The 20,726-nt window shown below is 56.5% G+C and overlaps 1 protein-coding gene across 1 annotated transcript in view; it reads right to left on the bottom strand.

Moving 5' to 3' along the window:
- mapkbp1 (mitogen-activated protein kinase binding protein 1) overlaps nt 1-20,726 on the bottom strand; it is a 394,016-nt gene that overhangs the window by 19,292 nt on the left and 353,998 nt on the right. Inside the window, exon 27 of the mRNA XM_086003669.1 lies at nt 477-672. Coding sequence (XP_085859795.1) covers nt 477-672 — 196 coding nt within the window. The remainder of the gene's footprint in view (nt 1-476; nt 673-20,726) is intronic.

Raw genomic sequence — 20,726 nt, 5'->3', positions numbered from 1 at the left:
CCCTGCAGATTTTTCCCTTCAAGTAAATATCCAATTCCCTTTTGAAAGTTACTATTGAATCTGCTCCCACCACCCTTTCAGGCAGTGCATTCCAGATCATAGCTCGCTGAGTAAAATAATTTCTCCTCATCTCCCCTCTGGTTCTTTTGCCAATTACCTTAAATCTGTGTCCTGTGGTTACCAACCTTTCTGCCAGTGGAAATAGTTTCTCCTTATTTAATCTGTCAACCACTCATGATTTTGAACACCTCTATTAAATCTCCTCTTAACCTTCTCTGCTCTAAGGAGAACAATCCCAGCTTCTCCAGTCTCTCTACATAACTGAAACCTCTCAGCCCTGGTACCTTTCTCGTAAATCTCCCCTGCACCCTCTCCAGGGCCTTGGCTTCATAGCAGAATTGGTTTGCTTATGGAAACTTTAACTGTATATATGAGTAAAGATGTTGGGAAAATCCAAAATGTAATGCAGCACTTACATCATCTGGTCGTTTCTGATCATCATTTCTGTATTTTACTGCATCCTCTTGCCTCTGTGGTTCCTGCTTCCTGCTCTCACTCTTCACTTTGAAGACCTCCTCTCCTTGTTGCTCTAAGTTAGAGACAGGAAATGTAAATTGGTTGACTCTTGACTCACCATTATGGAGGAACTTGGAGGTAAGATCTGGCGAGTTCCTGAAAACACAAAAATGTCAACAGAACGAGTATATTACCAAGTAGGATGTTGGGGATTTCACAATATAAGAAGGTAGGTCATTTTCTGTCATTTTTGGCAAAATCGTTGAGCTGTTCACCAGCTTCTGGTAGTTGATCTCCCATTCAGGTGACATGATAGCTTTAGTAACAGTGCTGGACTCCAGTACAGAGAGTTTGAAAGATCCACCAGCAGAGTGTTGGATTGCTGTTTGGGGCATATAATAATTCAGTGGTAGGAGTGCTAGATTCCCATTCAGAGATGTGTTACTTCTAAAAGTAGCATGTTGGACTCCAATTTAGGATATCGACTCAAGCATTGGGCTGCCATTCAAAGGACCTGGAAGTCCAATTCAGAGGCTTTGATGGTTTCAACAGGAACGCATTTGTCTCTTTTTCAGAGGACATGATAGCGCCTGCAGATGAATAGTAGACCAATATTCAATGAGTACTGAAGTTCTAGCTGTACGCACTGGGGAACCCATTCAGCAGGCTCATGTGCTGAACAGTAGAGCATTGGACTCATGGTTAGAGGCCTCGGTGACTCCACAATAGAGCATTGGGCTCGCGGTTAGAGGCCTCGGTGACTCCACAGTAGAGCGTTGGACTCACGGTTACAGGCCCCGGTGACTCCACAGTAGAGCGTTGGACTCACAGTTAGAGGCCTCAGTGACTCTACAGTAGAGCGTTGGACTCACGGTTAGAGGCCTCGGTGATTCCACAGTAGAGCATTCGACTCACGGTTAGAGGCCTCGGTGGCTCCACAGTAGAGCGTTGGACTCACGGTTAGAGGCCTCGATGATTCCACAGTAGAGCGTTGGACTCACGGTTAGAGGCCTCGGTGACTCTACAGTAGAGCGTTGGACTTGCGGTTAGAGGCCAGGGTGACTCCACAGTAGAGCGTTGGACTTGCGGTTAGAGGCCTCGGTGACTCCAGAGTACAGCGTTGGACTCGCGGTTAGAGGCCCCGGTGACTCCACAGTAGAGCGTTGGACTCACGGTTAGAGCCTCGGTGACTCCACAGTAGAGCGTTGGACTCACGGTTAGAGCCTCGGTGACTCCACAGTAGAGCGTTGGACTCGCGGTTAGAGGCCTCGATGACTCTACAGTAGACCGTTGGACTCACGGTTAGAGCCTCGGTGACTCCACAGTAGAGCGTTGGACTCACGGTTACAGGCCCCGGTGACTCCACAGTAGAGCGTTGGACTCACGGTTAGAGCCTCGGTGACTCCACAGTAGAGCGTTGGACTCACGGTTACAGGCCCCGGTGACTCCACAGTAGAGCGTTGGACTCGCAGTTAGAGGCCTCAGTGACTCTACAGTAGAGCGATGGACTCACGGTTAGAGCCTCGGTGACTCCACAGTAGAGCGTTGGACTCACGGTTACAGGCCCCGGTGACTCCACAGTAGAGCGTTGGACTCGCAGTTAGAGGCCTCAGTGACTCTACAGTAGAGCGTTGGACTCACGGTTAGAGGCCTCGGTGATTCCACAGTAGAGCGTTCGACTCACGGTTAGAGGCCTCGGTGGCTCCACAGTAGAGCGTTGGGCTCACGGTTAGAGGCCTCGATGATTCCACAGTAGAGCGTTGGACTCACGGTTAGAGCCTCAGTGACTCTACAGTAGAGCGTTGGACTCACGGTTAGAGCCTCGGTGGCTCTACAGTAGAGCGTTGGACTCGCGGTTAGAGGCCCCGGTGACTCCACAGTAGAGCGTTGGACTGATGGTTAGAGGCCTCGGTGACTCTACAGTAGAGCGTTGGACTCACGGTTAGAGGCCCCGGTGACTCTACAGTAGAACGTTGGACTCACGGTTAGAGGCCCCGGTGACTCCACAGTAGAGCGTTGGACTGATGGTTAGAGGCCTCGGTGACTCTACAGTAGAGCGTTGGACTCACGGTTAGAGGCCCCGGTGACTCTACAGTAGAGCGTTGGACTCACGGTTAGAGGCCCCGGTGACTCCACAGTAGAGCGTTGGACTCACGGTTAGAGGCCCCGGTGACTCCACAGAAGAGCGTTGGACTCACGGTTAGAGGCCACGATGACTCGACAATAGAGCGTTGGACTCATGGTTAGAGGCCCCGGTGAGTCCACAGTAGAGCGTTGGACTCACGGTTAGAGGCCCCGGTGACTCTACAGTAGAGCGTTGCACTCACGGTTAGAGCCTCGGTGACTCCACAGTAGAGCGTTGGACTCACGGTTAGAGGCCTTGGTGACTCCACAGTCGAGCGTTGGACTCACGGTTAGAGGCCTCGGTGACTCCACAGTCGAGCGTTGGACTCACGGTTAGAGGCCTCGGTGACTCCACAGTAGAGCGTTGGACTCACGGTTAGAGGCCAGGGTGACTCCACAGTAGAGCGTTGGACTCACGGTTAGAGGCCTCGGTGACTCCGCAGTAGAGCGTTGGACTCACGGTTAGAGGCCCCGGTGACTCCACAGAAGAGCGTTGGACTCACGGTTAGAGGCCCCGGTGACTCCACAGTAGAGCGTTGGACTCATGGTTAGAGGCCCCGGTGACTCCACAGTAGAGCGTTGGACTCGCGGTTAGGGGCCCCGGTGACTCCACAGAAGAGCGTTGGACTCACGGTTAGAGGCCCTGGTGACTCCACAGTACAGTGTTGGACTCACGGTTAGAGGCCCCGGTGACTCCACAGTAGAGCGTTGGACTCACGGTTAGAGGCCCCGGTGACTCCACAGTAGAGCGTTGGACTCACGGTTAGAGGCCCCGGTGACTCCACAGTAGAGCATTGGACTCGCGGTTAGAGGCCCCGGTGACTCCACAGTAGAGCGTTGGACTCACGGTTAGAGGCCCCGGTGAGTCCACAGTAGAGCGTTGGACTCACGGTTAGAGGCCTCGGTGACTCCATAGAAGAGCGTTGGACTCATGGTTAGAGGCCTCGGTGACTCCACAGAAGAGCATTGGACTTGCGGTTAGAGGCCCCGGTGACTCCACAGAAGAGCATTGGACTCACGGTTAGAGGCCCCGGTGACTCCACAGTAGAGCGTTGGACTCACGGTTAGAGGCCTCGGTGACTCCACAGAAGAGCGTTGGACTCACGGTTAGAGGCCCCGGTGACTCCACAGAAGAGCGCTGGACTCACGGTTAGAGGCCCCGGTGACTCCACAGAAGAGCGTTAGACTCACCGTTAGAGGCCTCGGTGACTCCACAGAAGAGCGTTGGACTCATGGTTAGAGGCCTCGGTGACTCCACAGAAGAGCATTGGACTTGCGGTTAGAGGTCCCGGTGACTCCACAGTAGAGTGTTGGACTCACGGTTAGAGGTCTCGGTGACTCCACAGAAGAGCGTTGGACTCACGGTTAGAGGCCTCGGTGACTCCACAGTAGAGCGTTGGACTTGCGGTTAGAGGTCCCGGTGACTCCACAGTAGAGCGTTGGACATGCGGTTAGAGGCCTCGGTGACTCCACAGTAGAGCGTTGGACTCATGGTTAGAGCCTCGGTGACTCCACAGTAGAGCATTGGACTCGCGGTTAGAGGCCCCGGTGACTCCACAGTAGAGCGTTCGACTCACGGTTAGAGGCCCCGGTGACTCTACAGTAGAGCGTTGCACTCACGGTTAGAGGCCTCGGTGACTCCACAGTAGAGCGTTGGACTCACGGTTAGAGGCCTAGGTGACTCTACAGTAGAGCGTTGGACTCACGGTTAGAGTCCCGGTGACTCCACAGAAGAGCGTTGGACTCACGGTTAGAGGCCTCGGTGACTCCACAGTCGAGCGTTGGACTCACGGTTAGAGGCCTCGGTGACTCCACAGTAGAGCGTTCGACTCACGGTTAGAGGCCAGGGTGACTCCACAGTAGAGCGTTGGACTCACGGTTAGAGGCCTCGGTGACTCCGCAGTAGAGCGTTGGACTCACGGTTAGAGGCCCCGGTGACTCCACAGTAGAGCGTTGGACTCACGGTTAGAGGCCCCGGTGACTCCACAGTAGAGCATTGGACTCGCGGTTAGAGGCCCCGGTGACTCCACAGTAGAGCGTTGGACTCACGGTTAGAGGCCCCGGTGAGTCCACAGTAGAGCGTTGGACTCACGGTTAGAGGCCTCGGTGACTCCATAGAAGAGCGTTGGACTCATGGTTAGAGGCCTCGGTGACTCCACAGAAGAGCATTGGACTTGCGGTTAGAGGCCCCGGTGACTCCACAGAAGAGCATTGGACTCACGGTTAGAGGCCCCGGTGACTCCACAGTAGAGCGTTGGACTCACGGTTAGAGGCCTCGGTGACTCCACAGAAGAGCGTTGGACTCACGGTTAGAGGCCCCGGTGACTCCACAGAAGAGCGTTGGACTCACGGTTAGAGGCCCCGGTGACTCCACAGAAGAGCGTTAGACTCACCGTTAGAGGCCTCGGTGACTCCACAGAAGAGCGTTGGACTCATGGTTAGAGGCCTCGGTGACTCCACAGAAGAGCATTGGACTTGCGGTTAGAGGTCCCGGTGACTCCACAGTAGAGTGTTGGACTCACGGTTAGAGGTCTCGGTGACTCCACAGAAGAGCGTTGGACTCACGGTTAGAGGCCTCGGTGACTCCACAGTAGAGCGTTGGACTTGCGGTTAGAGGTCCCGGTGACTCCACAGTAGAGCGTTGGACTTGCGGTTAGAGGCCTCGGTGACTCCACAGTAGAGCGTTGGACTCATGGTTAGAGCCTCGGTGACTCCACAGTAGAGCATTGGACTCGCGGTTAGAGGCCCCGGTGACTCCACAGTAGAGCGTTGGACTCACGGTTAGAGGCCCCGGTGACTCTACAGTAGAGCGTTGCACTCACGGTTAGAGGCCTCGGTGACTCCACAGTAGAGCGTTGGACTCATGGTTAGAGCCTCGGTGACTCCACAGTAGAGCGTTGGACTCACGGTTAGAGGCCTTGGTGACTCCACAGTCGAGCGTTGGACTCACGGTTAGAGGCCTAGGTGACTCTACAGTAGAGCGTTGGACTCACGGTTAGAGTCCCGGTGACTCCACAGAAGAGCGTTGGACTCACGGTTAGAGGCCTCGGTGACTCCACAGTCGAGCGTTGGACTCACGGTTAGAGGCCTCGGTGACTCCACAGTAGAGCGTTCGACTCACGGTTAGAGGCCAGGGTGACTCCACAGTAGAGCGTTGGACTCACGGTTAGAGGCCTCGGTGACTCCGCAGTAGAGCGTTGGACTCACGGTTAGAGGCCCCGGTGACTCCACAGTAGAGCGTTGGACTCACGGTTAGAGGCCCCGGTGACTCCACAGTAGAGCATTGGACTCGCGGTTAGAGGCCCCGGTGACTCCACAGTAGAGCGTTGGACTCACGGTTAGAGGCCTCGGTGACTCCATAGAAGAGCGTTGGACTCATGGTTAGAGGCCTCGGTGACTCCACAGAAGAGCATTGGACTTGCGGTTAGAGGCCCCGGTGACTCCACAGAAGAGCATTGGACTCACGGTTAGAGGCCCCGGTGACTCCACAGTAGAGCGTTGGACTCACGGTTAGAGGCCTCGGTGACTCCACAGAAGAGCGTTGGACTCACGGTTAGAGGCCCCGGTGACTCCACAGAAGAGCGTTGGACTCACGGTTAGAGGCCCCGGTGACTCCACAGAAGAGCGTTGGACTCATGGTTAGAGGCCTCGGTGACTCCACAGAAGAGCATTGGACTTGCGGTTAGAGGTCCCGGTGACTCCACAGTAGAGTGTTGGACTCACGGTTAGAGGTCTCGGTGACTCCACAGAAGAGCGTTGGACTCACGGTTAGAGGCCTCGGTGACTCCACAGTAGAGCGTTGGACTTGCGGTTAGAGGTCCCGGTGACTCCACAGTAGAGCGTTGGACTTGCGGTTAGAGGCCTCGGTGACTCCACAGTAGAGCGTTGGACTCACGGTTAGAGGCCTCGGTGAATCCAGAGTACAGCGTTGGACTCGCGGTTAGAGGCCTCGATGACTCCACAGTAGAGCGTTGGACTCACGGTTAGAGGCCCCGGTGACTCCACAGAAGAGCGTTGGACTCACGGTTAGAGGCCCCGGTGACTCCACAGTAGAGCGTTGGACTCGCGGTTAGGGGCCCCGGTGACTCCACAGAAGAGCGTTGGACTCACGGTTAGAGGGCTCGGTGACTCCACAGAAGAGCGTTGGACTCACGGTTAGAGGCCCCGATGACTCCACAGTAGAGCGTTGGACTCACGGTTAGAGGCCCCGGTGACTCCACAGAAGAGCGTTGGACTCACGGTTAGAGGCCCCGGTGACTCCACAGTAGAGCGTTGGACTCACGGTTAGAGGCCTCGGTGACTCCACAGTACGGCGTTGGACTCACGGTTAGAGGCCCCGGTGACTCCACAGTAGAGCGTTGGACTCACGGTTAGAGGCCCCGGTGACTCCACAGTAGAGCATTGGACTCGCGGTTAGAGGCCCCGGTGACTCCACAGTAGAGCGTTGGACTCACGGTTAGAGGCCCCGGTGAGTCCACAGAAGAGCGTTGGACTCACGGTTAGAGGCCTCGGTGACTCCATAGAAGAGCGTTGGACTCATGGTTAGAGGCCTAGGTGACTCCACAGAAGAGCATTGGACTTGCGGTTAGAGGCCCCGGTGACTCCACAGAAGAGCATTGGACTCACGGTTAGAGGCCCCGGTGACTCCACAGTAGAGCGTTGGACTCACGGTTAGAGGCCTCGGTGACTCCACAGAAGAGCGTTGGACTCACGGTTAGAGGCCTCGGTGACTCCACAGAAGAGCATTGGACTTGCGGTTAGAGGTCCCGGTGACTCCACAGTAGAGCGTTGGACTCACGGTTAGAGGTCTCGGTGACTCCACAGAAGAGCGTTGGACTCACGGTTAGAGGCCTCGGTGACTCCACAGTAGAGCGTTGGACTTGCGGTTAGAGGTCCCGGTGACTCCACAGTAGAGCGTTGGACTCACGGTTAGAGGCCTCGGTGACTCCACAGTAGAGCGTTGGACTCACGGTTAGAGGTCCCGGTGACTCTAGCTGTATACTTTGTTGATGACTTGATAGATGTATCCTCTGGACTTGATCGATGTAACCTCTGGACTCCAATTCCACTGTTGTGAGGGAGCTCATTAGCTCTATCAGTAATGCACAGCACTCAACCAGCTGTCACCCATTGAAAATTGCGTTCTGAAGTAAAGTAGGCACAAACACTCCTTTGCTCTCTGTGGGCTTGTTTCTCTTACTCATTGCGGAGAGAATTTGATTTTACTAAATGAACAGTTTCACTTTAGAGCTTTTTAGCTTCATATTAACTGTGCTGTTGTTAATGTCCTCTTGGCAGGGGACCATTCAGACAGATGGTTAGTGAATGATCATTAATAGTAGTGACAGTGCACATCGGAAGACAGCTGAGCAACACATGGTACTCAAGAACTACCACTTAAAAGCTCTGGGGAGTGATTCACTCTGGCCAATCCATAACCAGTTGTTAGGAGAGGACTGAGTGCCATATGGAAGGACTTTTCCACAGAGTCCCTATTTTTGCCCTTATTTCTTTTCACCTGTCAGCCAGTGGCTCAGTGGGGAGCACTCTCACCTCTGAAGTTGTGGTTCAAGTCCCACTCCAGGGACTTGAGCACAAGAATCAAGGCTGACACTCCAGCGCAGCGCTGAGGGAGTGCTGCACTGTCGGAGGTGCCGTCTTTCAGATGAAACGTTAAATCGTGGCCCCATCTGTTCTCTCAGGTGGACATAAAAGATCACCTTGGCACTATGTCAAAGAAGAGCAGCGGATTTATCCCTGGTGTCCTGGCCAATGTTTATCTCTCAATCAACATCACTAAAACATATTTTCTGGTCATTATCACATTGCTGTTTGTGGGAGCTTGCGGTGCACAAATTGGCTGCCATGTTTCCTACATTACAACAGTGACTATACTCCAAAAGTAATTATTTGGTTGTAAAGTGCTTTGGGATGTCTGGTGGTTGTGAAAGGCGCTATATAAATGTACGTCTTTCTTCTTTCTCTATAACTTCAAACTTCATTTTAATTAAACAGGTGAAACAGTGATTTACTTGTACTTCTTGCAATTTAGTATACTGTATTCGCTGCTCACGATACGGTCTCCTCTACATTGGGGAGACCAAACGCAGATTGGGTGACCGCTTTGTGGAACACCTCCGTTCAGTCCGTAAGGGGGACCCCGAGCTTCTGGTCGCCTGTCACTTTAATTCACCGCTCCACTCCCACTCGGACCTCACCGTCCTCGGCCTGTTACACTGTTCCAATGAAGCTCAGTGTACGCTCGAGGAACAGCACCTCATCTTTCAATTAGGCACTTTACAGCCCTCTGGACTCAACATCGAGTTCAACAATTTCAGACCATAACCTCAGTCCCTATCTTTTTTTCTCTCTCCCACATGGCAGCTGTCGATCATTCTGCCAGAGCCATTTACACTTCATCTAGAGTCATCTTTTGTTTCTTAACTTGTCCCATTACCATCTCCTTTTGCCTTGCACCATCATCCCTTTTGTCTGTTAATCTCTCCTGCCTTCCATCCTATCACAGACCTTCCCTTTTGTTCTTTTCTCCCCTCCCTCCTTTCCTTGCCCCCGCACTTGCTTAAAAACCTTTTCCATCTCCAGCTTTTTCCAGTTCATACAGTTCAATGAATCGACCTGAAACGTTAACTCTGTTTCTCGCTCCACAAATGCTGCCTGACCTGCTGAGTATTTCCAGCATTTTCTGTTTTTACTTCATTTTAATTCCCCTTGCTCTCATTCTCCAGGCTCATGCATTTATTGAACCTCACCATTCACATCACCTCCCCCATGAACACGTGCAGCTACCCCCTTCATTTAGATGTCTCGTATGGCCATGTTATCTGAGTCAGTGCTTTGTGTAGCGCTGACCACTTTCACATCTCCCTCAACTTCCACATCTCCTTCTATTTCTGGAAAATACTGCCACCCTTATCCCTCAGCAACTCAGTTTGTAACGTCCAATCCCTTCCTCTGGCTCTCGCCTATCACAACACTGTTGTTGAAGTTTGCCTTAGACACCCTTGTCCCCTTCAAATCACTCAGTGTCCCACCCCATCGTCCCCCCGGGTAAAGAGCAGCCTGGAGTTTCCGCTCGGTGTCCCACCCCATTGTCCCCCCTGGTAAAGAGCGGCCTGGAGTTTCCGCTCGGTGTCCCACCCCATCGTCCCCCCGGGTAAAGAGCAGCCTGGAGTTTCCGCTCGGTGTCCCACCCCATTGTCCCCCCTGGTAAAGAGTGGCCTGGAGTTTCCGCTCGGTGTCCCACCCCCATCGTCCCCCCCTGGTAAAGAGCGGCCTGGAGTTTCCGCTCGGTGTCCCACTCCATCGACCGCCCTGGTAAAGAGCGGCCTGGAATTTCCGCTCGTTATCCCACCTCATCGTCCCCCCTGGTAAAGAGTGGCCTGGAGTTTCCGCTTGGTTGGACTGGAGTTTTCGTCACAATTCGGCCAAAATAGCGCAAAAGATCGCAGAATTTTAATCGCAAATCGATTTTCCGTGATCTTTTGCGCTGGTTTAAAAAACATTGTGCTAGAAGCCGGCCCCGCCCACAAAACAGGTCCCGGCCCCAGACTGAATTAATCAGCAGAGCGAGTTTCCGCTAACTGTGCCCGTTTATCCGCTGTGTGTGCAAGGCTTGTTTTAAAGGCTTTTGAGTATAACTTTTTTAAAATTTACTAAGAAACTGACTTCTGTACACCAATGTAACGAGCAAATGGCTCTGCATAGTCTTTTAAAGTCATTTTCAGTTATTTAAAATCGGGTTGCTCACTCTGATTAAAATGTTGATTTTTTGTGATAACCCGTTTTCAGCTGTATGAATCAAACCGCACCAAGTTACCACTCTTAAATACACCAAAAGGAACACTTTTTAAAGTGTTGAGATACCGCGGCAAACGTGGGAGTCGAGACCAGAGTTAGTGAAACACAACTGCTTTAGTCAACCTTATGGTAAAGAGGAACTGGAAAAGCCCGCGCAACCACTTAAATACTCCCCAGACAGGAAGTGCTCCCGGCAGCCTGTCCCTGCGGGAAACAAGTTGCTGGAGGAGAGGGCCCCCGGCTGGGGGCATCTGCTTAAACTGTCCGTGCCACCGTGAGCGGATTATGTCCAGTGGTGGCGTGTCGCCACAGAGCTCCCCCCAGAATCCGCTTAGGAGGAGTGGACGAGTTGTGACGGTGGTCTAATGGTTCTGCCGGAGCGGCTCTGAGTGGTCGCCGGTCCAGTTGGTGGGGCCGGGCGGTTCGCCGCCGGCTGTGCTGGCGGGACGGCCTCTAGTTGGAGGTCGGGCCACGGGGACCTGTTCCCCTGGTTCTGTGTGTGCTGGTTTGAGCCGGTCGATGGAGACTGTGTCGACCCTGTCGCCGACTCGCAGCTTGAAGACCTTGTCCCCGGTTTGTAGTACCTCGTACGGTCCGTCGTACGAGGGTCGCAGGGGTCCGCGGTGCGCGTCGTGTCGCACGAAGATGAAGCGTGCCTGCTGTAAGTTTGGCGGGACGTGAGGTGCGAGTTCGCCGTGTCGGTTGACCGGAAGTGGGGCGAACTGTTGAGCGGAAGAGAAAGAGTTGAGCCGCTGCTGTTCGGCCGACCAAGGCGTGGTAGCCTCCGGAAGGAATTCGCCTGGGACGCGCAGCGGTTGTCCGTAGACTAACTCCGCTGCTGAGGACTGGAGGTCTTCCTTGACCGCGGTGCGTAGGCCTAGTAGCACCCACGGTAGGCGGTCAGTCCAGGTACTGTCCTGCAGGCCGGCGCGGAGTGAGGCCTTGAGTGACCTGTGGAAGCGTTCACACAGCCCATTGGCCTGCGGGTGGTACGCCGTGGTTCGGTGGAGCGTCACCCCGAGGTTGCGTGCTGTGGCCGTCCAGAGTTTGGAGGTGAACTGGGCGCCTCTGTCGGAGGTTATGTCGGCTGGTACGCCGAACCTTGCGACCCAGGTGTTAACGAACGCCCTGGCGATGTCGGCTGTGGTGGTGGAGGGCAGCGGCACTGCCTCAGGCCAGCGTGTGTAGCGGTCGACCATCGTGAGGAGATAAGTTTGGCCTTGCGATGGCGGCAGAGGACCGACGATGTCGACGTGTACGTGGTCGAAGCGGCGGCTGGGTACCTCGAAGTCTCCCAGGGGTGCTTTTGTGTGTAGCTGCACCTTAGCCCGTTGGCAGGCGAGGCAGGAGGTGGCCCAAGTCCGAACATCTTTGCTGAGGCCGCGCCAGACGAAACGCTGAGAGAGGAGTTTGACGGATGCGCGGGCACCCGGATGGGAGAGTGCGTGTAGCGCGTCGAAGATGCGGCGGCGCCAGGTTGCAGGGACGACTGGCCTGGGTTGGCCGAGTGAGACGTCGCAAGTGACTGCCGTGGTTTCAGGCCCATGCGCGACCTTGGCTAGGCGTAGCCCTGGCAGGCTGGTAGCCGCCGAGAGGAGGACTGGGTCCGTGAGCTGGGCCGCTGCTAGTTGCGCGTAGTCGACCGCGAGGTGATTCGCACAGATGGCGGGACGGGAAAGGCAGTCGGCGACAACGTTGTCTCTACCGGAGACGTGCTGGATGTCCGTAGTAAACTCGGACACGGCCGCGAGCTGGCGTTGCTGCCTAGCGGACCAGGGTTCGGTGTGCTTGGCCATCGCGTATGTGAGCGGCTTGTGGTCCACGTACGCGGTGAAGGGGCGGCCCTCCAGGAGGAACCTGAAATGGCGGACCGACAGGTGGAGCGCGAGAAGCTCGCGGTCGAAAGTAGAGTATTTGACCTCCGGGGGGCGCAGTTGGCGGCTGTAGAAGGCAAGTGGCTGCCACGCGCCATTGACCCACTGCTCGAACACGGCTCCGACCGCGTGGTCGGAGGCGTCGGTGGTGAGCGCGACCCGGGCATCGGCCCTCAGGTGCGCGAGCAGGGTGGCATCGGCGAGCGCGTTTTTGGTGGCGTCGAAGGCGGCTGACGTGTCAGTGGTCCAGGCTACGGCCATCCTGCCGGATTTACCTCGGAGGGAGTCGTATAGGGGCTTCATGAGGGCTGCAGCGCTGGGGATGAACCTGTTGTAGAAGTTCACCATCCCGAGGAACTCCTGGAGGCCCTTGATGGTTTTGGGGCGGGGGAATTGCTGGACGGCCTGCACCTTATTGGGCAGGGGGACGGCCCCAGCAGGGGTGATGTGGTGACCGAGAAAATCGATCTCGGTTCGGCCGAATTGGCACTTCGCCGGGCTGAGGATGAGCCCGTGTTGGGCTAGGCGCCCGAACAGGATGCGAATGTGTTCGAGGTGTTCCTGTTTGGAGGAGCTGGCCACAAGAATGTCGTCTAGATAGACGAATAGGAAGTTCAGGTCCCGGAGGACTGAGTCCATAAGGCGCTGAAAAGCCTGGGCTGCATTCTTGAGGCCGAAGGGCATCCTCAGGAACTCGAACAGGCCGAATGGGATGATGACGGCCGTTTTGGGGATGTCCGCAGGGTGTACGGGGACTTGGTGGTAACCGCACACCAGGTCGACCTTGAAAAAGACGGTTCGTCCGGCCAGTCGGGCCGAGAAGTCCTGGATGTGCGGCACCGGGTATCGGTCGGGGGTGATGGCGTCGTTGAGGCGGCGGTAGTCCCCGCAAGGGCGCCAGCCTCCGCCGGGCTTGGGGGAGATGTGGAGGGGCGAGGCCCAAGGGCTGCTGGAGCGGCGGATGATGCCGAGTTGTTCCATGGTGGTGAACTCGGCCCACGCGATTTCCAGCTTGGCCGGGTTGAGTCTGCGGGCGTGGGCAGAAACCGGGGGGCCGGTGGTGGGGATATAGTGCTCCACACCGTGTTTGGCCGAAAAGGTCGGGTTTGTGAGGGCGGGAAACTCGGCTAGAAGTGCTGAGTAGTCGTCCGTGGCTCTGGCGAGGCAGTAGGTCGTCAGGCCGGCCGAACGGGCCGGGGTAAATGCACCAGGGATGGGGGCCATAGTGTTGATGTCGCCGAGGCGGTGCCTCGGAATGTCGACAAGGAGGCCATGGGCGCGTAGGAAGTCGGCGCCAATGAGTGGGCAGAGGACTCTGGCTGTGAGGAACTCCCAGCGGTAGCGGCGGCCTGCGAGGTCGAGCGTGACCATGCGGGTGCCATATGTGCGGATGTCAGAGCCATTGGCTGCGGCCAGCGTGATACCCCGTGCGCCGCGTTGGATTTCGAGGGCGGAGGCGGGGGTGATGCTGTGCTGGGCCCCTGTGTCGCACAGAAATTGGCGGTTGGTGCTGTCCTCGGTGACGTACAGCAGAGGCATCTTTTGCCCCGCAGCCATCGTGGGGGCCGGTGTGGCGGGGGGGGGGGGGTTTGAAAGTGCACGGTGGCGTGCAGCGTTGGGCCCTAGTGCCAAAACGGGTGTGGTAGTAGCAGTGACCCGGAGTGGTAGGGCGGTCGGGCCTAGTGGGCCGGGAAGACTGCGTGGTCGTTGCCGTGAGGTCGGGCGCGACGTCGTGGGCGGACTGCGCAGAGAGCAGCCGGTCGGCCTTTTCGGCTATCTCATTCAGGTCCGTAGAGCCAGATTCCACAATGAGCGGGCGGATGCTGGCGGGGAGCTGCCGAATGAAAAGCGTGCGAAAGGGCGCCGGTGTTTTTGTCGTCCGAGAGGGACAGCATGTGGGAAAGCAGGTCCGACGGTGAAGCGTCACCAAGGCTGGGGAGGTCGAGGAGTTGGCAGTTGAGCTGGTAAGAGGACGTTTGAAATTTTTTAAGGAGCGCAGCCTTCAGATGTTCGTACTTGCCTTCCGCTGGTGGCTCCTGCAGCGCTGCCCAAACCTTGGGGACTGTGGCGTAGGTGAGAGAGGCGACGAGGTAGTCGTACTTCGTGGCGTCGACTGTAATGTGTTTCAGCCAGAATCTGGACTCGGCTTGAACAAACCAGGCTTCGGCCAGGTTCTCCCAAAAGTCCGGTAGTTTAACCGTGATTGCGTTTGTATCCGCCATGCTAGCTTAGGATTCGTCCTGAGCGTCGGGGTCACCAGTGTTGAGATACCGCGGCAAACGTGGGAGTCGAGACCAGAGTTAGTGAAACACAACTGCTTTAATCAACTTCATGGCAAAGAGGAACTGGAAAAGCCCGCGCAACCACTTAAATACTCCCCAGACAGGAAGTGCTCCCGGCAGCCTGTCCCTGCGGGAAACAAGTTGCTGGAGGAGAGGGCCCCCGGCTGGGGGCGTCTGCTTAAACTGTCCGTGCCGCCGTGAGCGGATTATGTCCAGTGGTGGCGTGTCGCCACAAAAGCAAATTTTTTTCCAAAAACAAAAATAATGTTGTAAAACGCTGCCCGGTTGCGCTGGTTCACGGCAGATTTTGCATTTGGCGTTATGCAAATGAGTTTGAGCGGGCACTTGAGGGAAAAAAAAACTTTTCAAAACTAGTGCAATTTTGGGTGTAATCTGCTCCCGGATCGGCAATTGTGCCCAAAGCAGAAACTCTACTATCTCCGGACTCTAAAGTTAGAGCAGTCGACAAGACCTCAACCGGCGCATGATTAATCTTATTGTCCATTGCCAGATCTGGCTCAATCATGAAAAGCACTACCATGCGTCCTTTTCCATGTCAACTCCTCCTAGATTCATAGAATCGTACTGCATAGCAAGTGGCCACTCGGCCCATGGTGCCTGTGCCGGCTCTTTGAAAGAGCTCTCCAATCAGTCCCACTCCCCCTGCTCTATCCCCAGAGACAAACTGCCTCCTCAAACCCTCTTCCCCACTCCTTTCAGCCTCACTTCTAAAGCAAGTGCAAGGAGCTCATGATTTCTTCATGGATTCTCCTTAAACTCACACTCAGGATGTTCCTGGAGTAGGAGGAGGATTTGGCTGTGGCAAAGGAAGCATGGCGATGCTTGACATGGTCAAGCCAGATCTGGTGGTGGACAAGACCAGGCGGGCTCAAAGATTGAGACCATTCAGGCAGCTGCTTCTGTTGTGAACTCACCCCCCTCCCACCGCTCACTCTCCCTAGCCCCAGTCTCCATCACTCTCAATCTTTTTCCCTGACCTCTCCAAATTCATCTCTTTCTTCTTGAACCACTTCCTATCCAACTCCTGACCACTCAATTACCTTTCTTGATCATCACACTTATCAATGTTGTTAATGCCTCTTTGCTCTGTACTGACCTCCCTTTTAAAATTATCAAAATCCTCTTCTAAAAGCCCATTCTTGATCTGTCTACTCTCTCCAAATATGGTTCCGTCTCTAACCTCCATTTCCGTTCCAAGATTCTTGAGTATGCATTGCCTCCGCTCCAAGCTCACCTCTCCCACAACACCTTGTTCAAACCCCTTCTGTTCAGGTTCTATCAAGCTCATAGCATGGAGATCACTTCCAGCCAGTCACCAATTAGATCTTCTATAACAGCAGCCATAGCATCTTATCCCTCCTTCTCCTCTCCAATCTCTCCATGGCATTTGACAGGGCTGACCACACCATCCTCCATCACTGCTTGCCCTTGTAGTCCAGCTCCACAGGTCTGCTGGGTTTCACTTCTCGAGGTCCCACCACAGCCAGCACCGCTCTGGTTTCTTCCCCCACACCCGCATAGTCACCTCTGGAATTCTCCAAGCATCAATCTTTGACCCTCTCCTCTTCTACATATTGCTCCTCAGTGACATTATCTGTCAGCATTGGGTTAGCTTCCATATGTGTGCTGACAACACACAATTCTACACCCCTACCAACAGAGACACATGGTGGGCTGGGGTGTTCAGGGTTGGAGTGGCATTAAAAATAAAAAGTAGGGTAATCCGACCCCAACCTCCCGCGAATGCGCCAGTTTCGGGTTTCACCGCGGTGGGTTTGGGGGAGTATGAGTGACACACTCTGGAGAAACGGGTCCGTCATTATAATATTTAATACAGGCTCCGTTCCTGTATTTTGCCAGCCATTAAAATTTAACGCTGGCTGATCGGGTTTCCCGGGGAACGGGAAACCCGCCAGCTGAAGGGAGGCGGGAGCAGCTGGATCCAGCAGGTAAGGGCTTTTCACAGCACTGCTTGTGGGCCTGGAGGAGCAGGCCAGCTCCCCGACCCCTCAAACAAACCTCCTGCCACAATCGGCCAACACCCCTCCCCAAACCCGCAACCTCTCCCAGTCCCCCCTTCCTCCTGAACACCGCCCCAACCCTCACCACCCAGCAATATTCCCAGTTGCTGGCACACACACGCTCCCCGTGACACAGGCACATGCTCCCCGTGATGCAGGCACACGCTCCCCGTGACGCAGGCACACGATCCCTGTGACGCAGGAACACGCTCCCCGTGACGCAGGCACACGCTCCCCGTGACGCAGGCACACGCTCCCAGTGACGCAGACACACGCTCCCAGTGACGCAGGAACACGCTCCCAGTGACGCAGGAACACGCTCCCAGTGACGCAGGAACACGCTCCCCGTGACGCAGGCACACGCTCCCCGTGACGCCGGCACACGCTCCCCGTGACGCCGGCACACGCTCCCCGTGACGCCGGCACACGCTCCCCGTGACGCCGGAACATGCTCCCCGTGATGCGGGAACACGCTCCCCGTGACACGGGAACACGCTCCCCGTGACCCGGAACACGCTCCCCGTGACCCGGGAACACGCTCCCCCTGACCTGGGAACACGCTCCCCCTGACCCGGGAACACGCTCCCCGTGCCACCGGAACACGCTCCTCGTGACACTGGAACACGCTCCCGGTGACACAGACACACGCTCCCAGTGACGCAGACACATGCTCCCCGTGACGCAGACACACGCTACCCGTGATGCAGACACACGCTCCCCGTGATGCAGGAACACGCTCCCCGTGCCACCGGAACACGCTCCACGTGACACGGGAACACGCTCCCCGTGACCCGGGAACACGCTCCCCGTGACCCGGGAACATGCTCCCCGTGCCACCGGAACATGCTCCTCGTGACATTGGAAAACACTCCCCGTGACACAGACACACGCTCCCAGTGACACAGACACATGCTCCTCGTGAAGCAGGAACACGCTCCCCGTGACACAGACACACGCTCTTCGTGACACAGGAACACGCTCCCCGTGACACAGGAACACGCTCCCCGTGACACAGGAACACGCTCCCCGTATCACAGGAACACACTCCCCGTGCCACCGGAACACGCTCCCCGTGACGCAGACACACTCCCCCCGTGACGCAGACACACGCTCCCTGTGACGCAGGCACACGCTCCCCGTGACGCAGACACACGCTACCCGTGACGCAGACACACGCTACCCGTGATGCAGACACACGCTACCCGTGCCACCGGAACACGCTCCCCGTGCCGCAGACACATGCTCCCCGTGACGCAGACACACTCTCCCCGTGACGCAGACACACGCTCCCCGTGACGCAGGCACACGCTCCCCGTGACGCAGGCACACGCTCCCCGTGAGGCAGGAACACGCTCCCCGTGAGGCAGGAACACGCTCCCCGTGACCCGGAACACGCTCCCCGTGACCCGGAACACGCTCCCCGTGACCCGGGAACACGCTCCCCCTGACCCGGGAACACGCTCCCCCTGACCCGGGAACACGCTCCCCGTGCCACCGGAACACGCTCCTCGTGACACTGGAACACGCTCCCGGTGACACAGACACACGCTCCCAGTGACGCAGACACATGCTCCCCGTGACGCAGACACACGCTACCCGTGATGCAGACACACGCTCCCCGTGACGCAGGAACACGCTCCCCGTGATGCAGGAACACGCTCCCCGTGCCACCGGAACACGCTCCACGTGACACGGGAACACGCTCCCCGTGACCCGGGAACACGCTCCCCGTGACCCGGGAACATGCTCCCCGTGCCACCGGAACATGCTCCTCGTGACACTGGAACACGCTCCCCGTGACACAGACACACGCTCCCAGTGACACAGACACATGCTCCTCGTGAAGCAGGAACACGCTCCCCGTGACACAGACACACGCTCTTCGTGACACAGGAACACGCTCCCCGTGACACAGGAACACGCTCCCCGTGACACAGGAACACGCTCCCCGTATCACAGGAACACACTCCCCGTGCCACCGGAACACGCTCCCCGTGACGCAGACACACTCTCCCCGTGACGCAGACACACGCTCCCCGTGACGCAGGCACACGCTCCCCGTGACGCAGACACACGCTACCCGTGACGCAGACACACGCTACCCATGATGCAGACACACGCTACCCGTGCCACCGGAACACGCTCCCCGTGACGCAGGAACACGCTCCCCGTGACGCAGGCACACGCTCCCCGTGACACCGGAACATGCTCCCTGTGACACAGACACATGCTCTCCGTGACACAGACACACGCTCCCTGTGACAGCCACACGCTCCCCGTGACACAGGAACACGCTCCCCGTGACACAGGCACACGCTCCCCGTGACACGGGAACACGCTCCCTGTGCCACCGGAACACGCTCCCAGTGACACACAGAATTGCTCCCCGTGACACGGGCACACACTAACTCAGAGCGCGGGCGCAGCGCAGGTGCTGTCAGTTAATGATTGAACACAGACACACAGGCGCCGGACAGTTCTTAAAGGGGAGGGTCGATCTTGCTCTCTAGCTACACCCTGCTCATTGGAGCCTTGAATCTCGGCTTGGAGAGACCTGTGATTACATTTCCCAGCCAAGGACTGAGAGGGTGAGAGAACGAACTCAGCGCTTCAGCGAGCGGGCCTTGGAGGCTCTGGTTGACGCGGTGGAGCGCAGAAGGTCTATACTCTACCCTGAGAGTGGCAAGAGGCCTTTGCCGTGCGACTATAGAAGAGTGTGGAGGGAGGTGGCTCAGCACGTCTCCTCCTGGAGCATGGTGACCAGGATCCATACTCAATGTCGCAAAACGTTCAACGACCTCACTCGGGTCGTCCGGGTGAGTGGCTTTTTTTCAATACCTCTCCATCCCTCCATTTCAACCTCACTCTATGGCCAGAGGGTCTTAAAACCCCAATGCCCAACACTCATCCAACACCTATGGCCCTCTCATGAAGCACACACGCACATTCCACACTTTGCATACAGTAAGGGCTATTCAACTATGGGAAGCACATCAGGCAAGATCATGGCTGTATATTTACTCAGACGCCGTCCTTTTTCTTGCAGGCCAAACTATCTCATAATAGGAGACAGCAGCAACGGACGGGTGGAGGGCGGCCTCATCTGCAACCCCTCAGCGATCTTGAGGCGCGCGTCCACAGGATTGTGGCAAGCCAGGTGATCGGTCCCATCGCCCCTGGAGAGGCCGACCCCGTTCGGGACAGCAATGGTAAGGTCATCAGCTTTCTCTCCTCTCTCATTCCACTTGTCCCTCACAACACCAGCCTTTGACACTTTTAATCCAACTTACTAAATCGCTGCACTCCTTCCTCCCTTACTGCCACCCTGTCCTCATGCTAAAGCCACTGTTGTACCTCCCTGCTTTCAGATGGTGATTCACCAGCTGAGGAGACGGGCCCTCAAGCTGCCAGTGGGAGTGAAGCTGCAGGCGAGGAGGAAAAGGAAGCCGGAGCCTCAGCGCCACCCGCTCCCGAGGGAGCCCATGCCCACACTGGAACCACGTCTTCCCTGGAGGGGAGCGGGGGGGGGAAGGGTCTGATGAGGGTGAAGCTCCGGGACCCAGCAGGCTGCAGCAACGTGATGTGGCTAGGGAAGCTCGGGGGCCTTCTCCCCAGAGGGAGAGTAGGTCAGCGAGTCCTGCTGCACTGGACGCAGAGGAGGAGCGGCTCATCGCTGAAATGAACACCCAGGCGGTGGACATGCACACTGAGCTCATGGGTGCAGTGGGAAGGGTGCCCTAAACCATTGATGCACTGGCAAGGAGTGTGGTGCACTTCGCTGTAGCACAGGCCGATGCCACGCTAATGCTTAGTGCTGCAATTCAGTCACTGGCTGCCGTGATCCAATCTCAGACTGGTCTCATGCAGACTGCTGCCATTGTCGCTGGTTCGGACACATTTCCCCGGGGCTCTCACCGTGCCGCAGCAGGCCAGCAATCTGTGCTCCAGCAGATTGCTCCGGATGCTGATGTGCTGCCAGTGTGTCGGTCGAGCAGGGAGTTGCTGTCCTCTCTCAAGATGACAGCATTCCTGCTGCCACCACTGTCACTTCCCCATTGCACTTGCCATCG

This window comes from Somniosus microcephalus, chromosome 12, assembly GCF_052327205.1.
Source record: "Somniosus microcephalus isolate GS21.2 chromosome 12, FLI_Smic_1.0, whole genome shotgun sequence".
Lineage (NCBI taxonomy): Eukaryota > Metazoa > Chordata > Chondrichthyes > Squaliformes > Somniosidae > Somniosus > Somniosus microcephalus.
The sequence above is the reverse complement of the archived record's forward strand: the minus strand, read 5'-3'. Positions and strand labels throughout refer to the sequence as shown.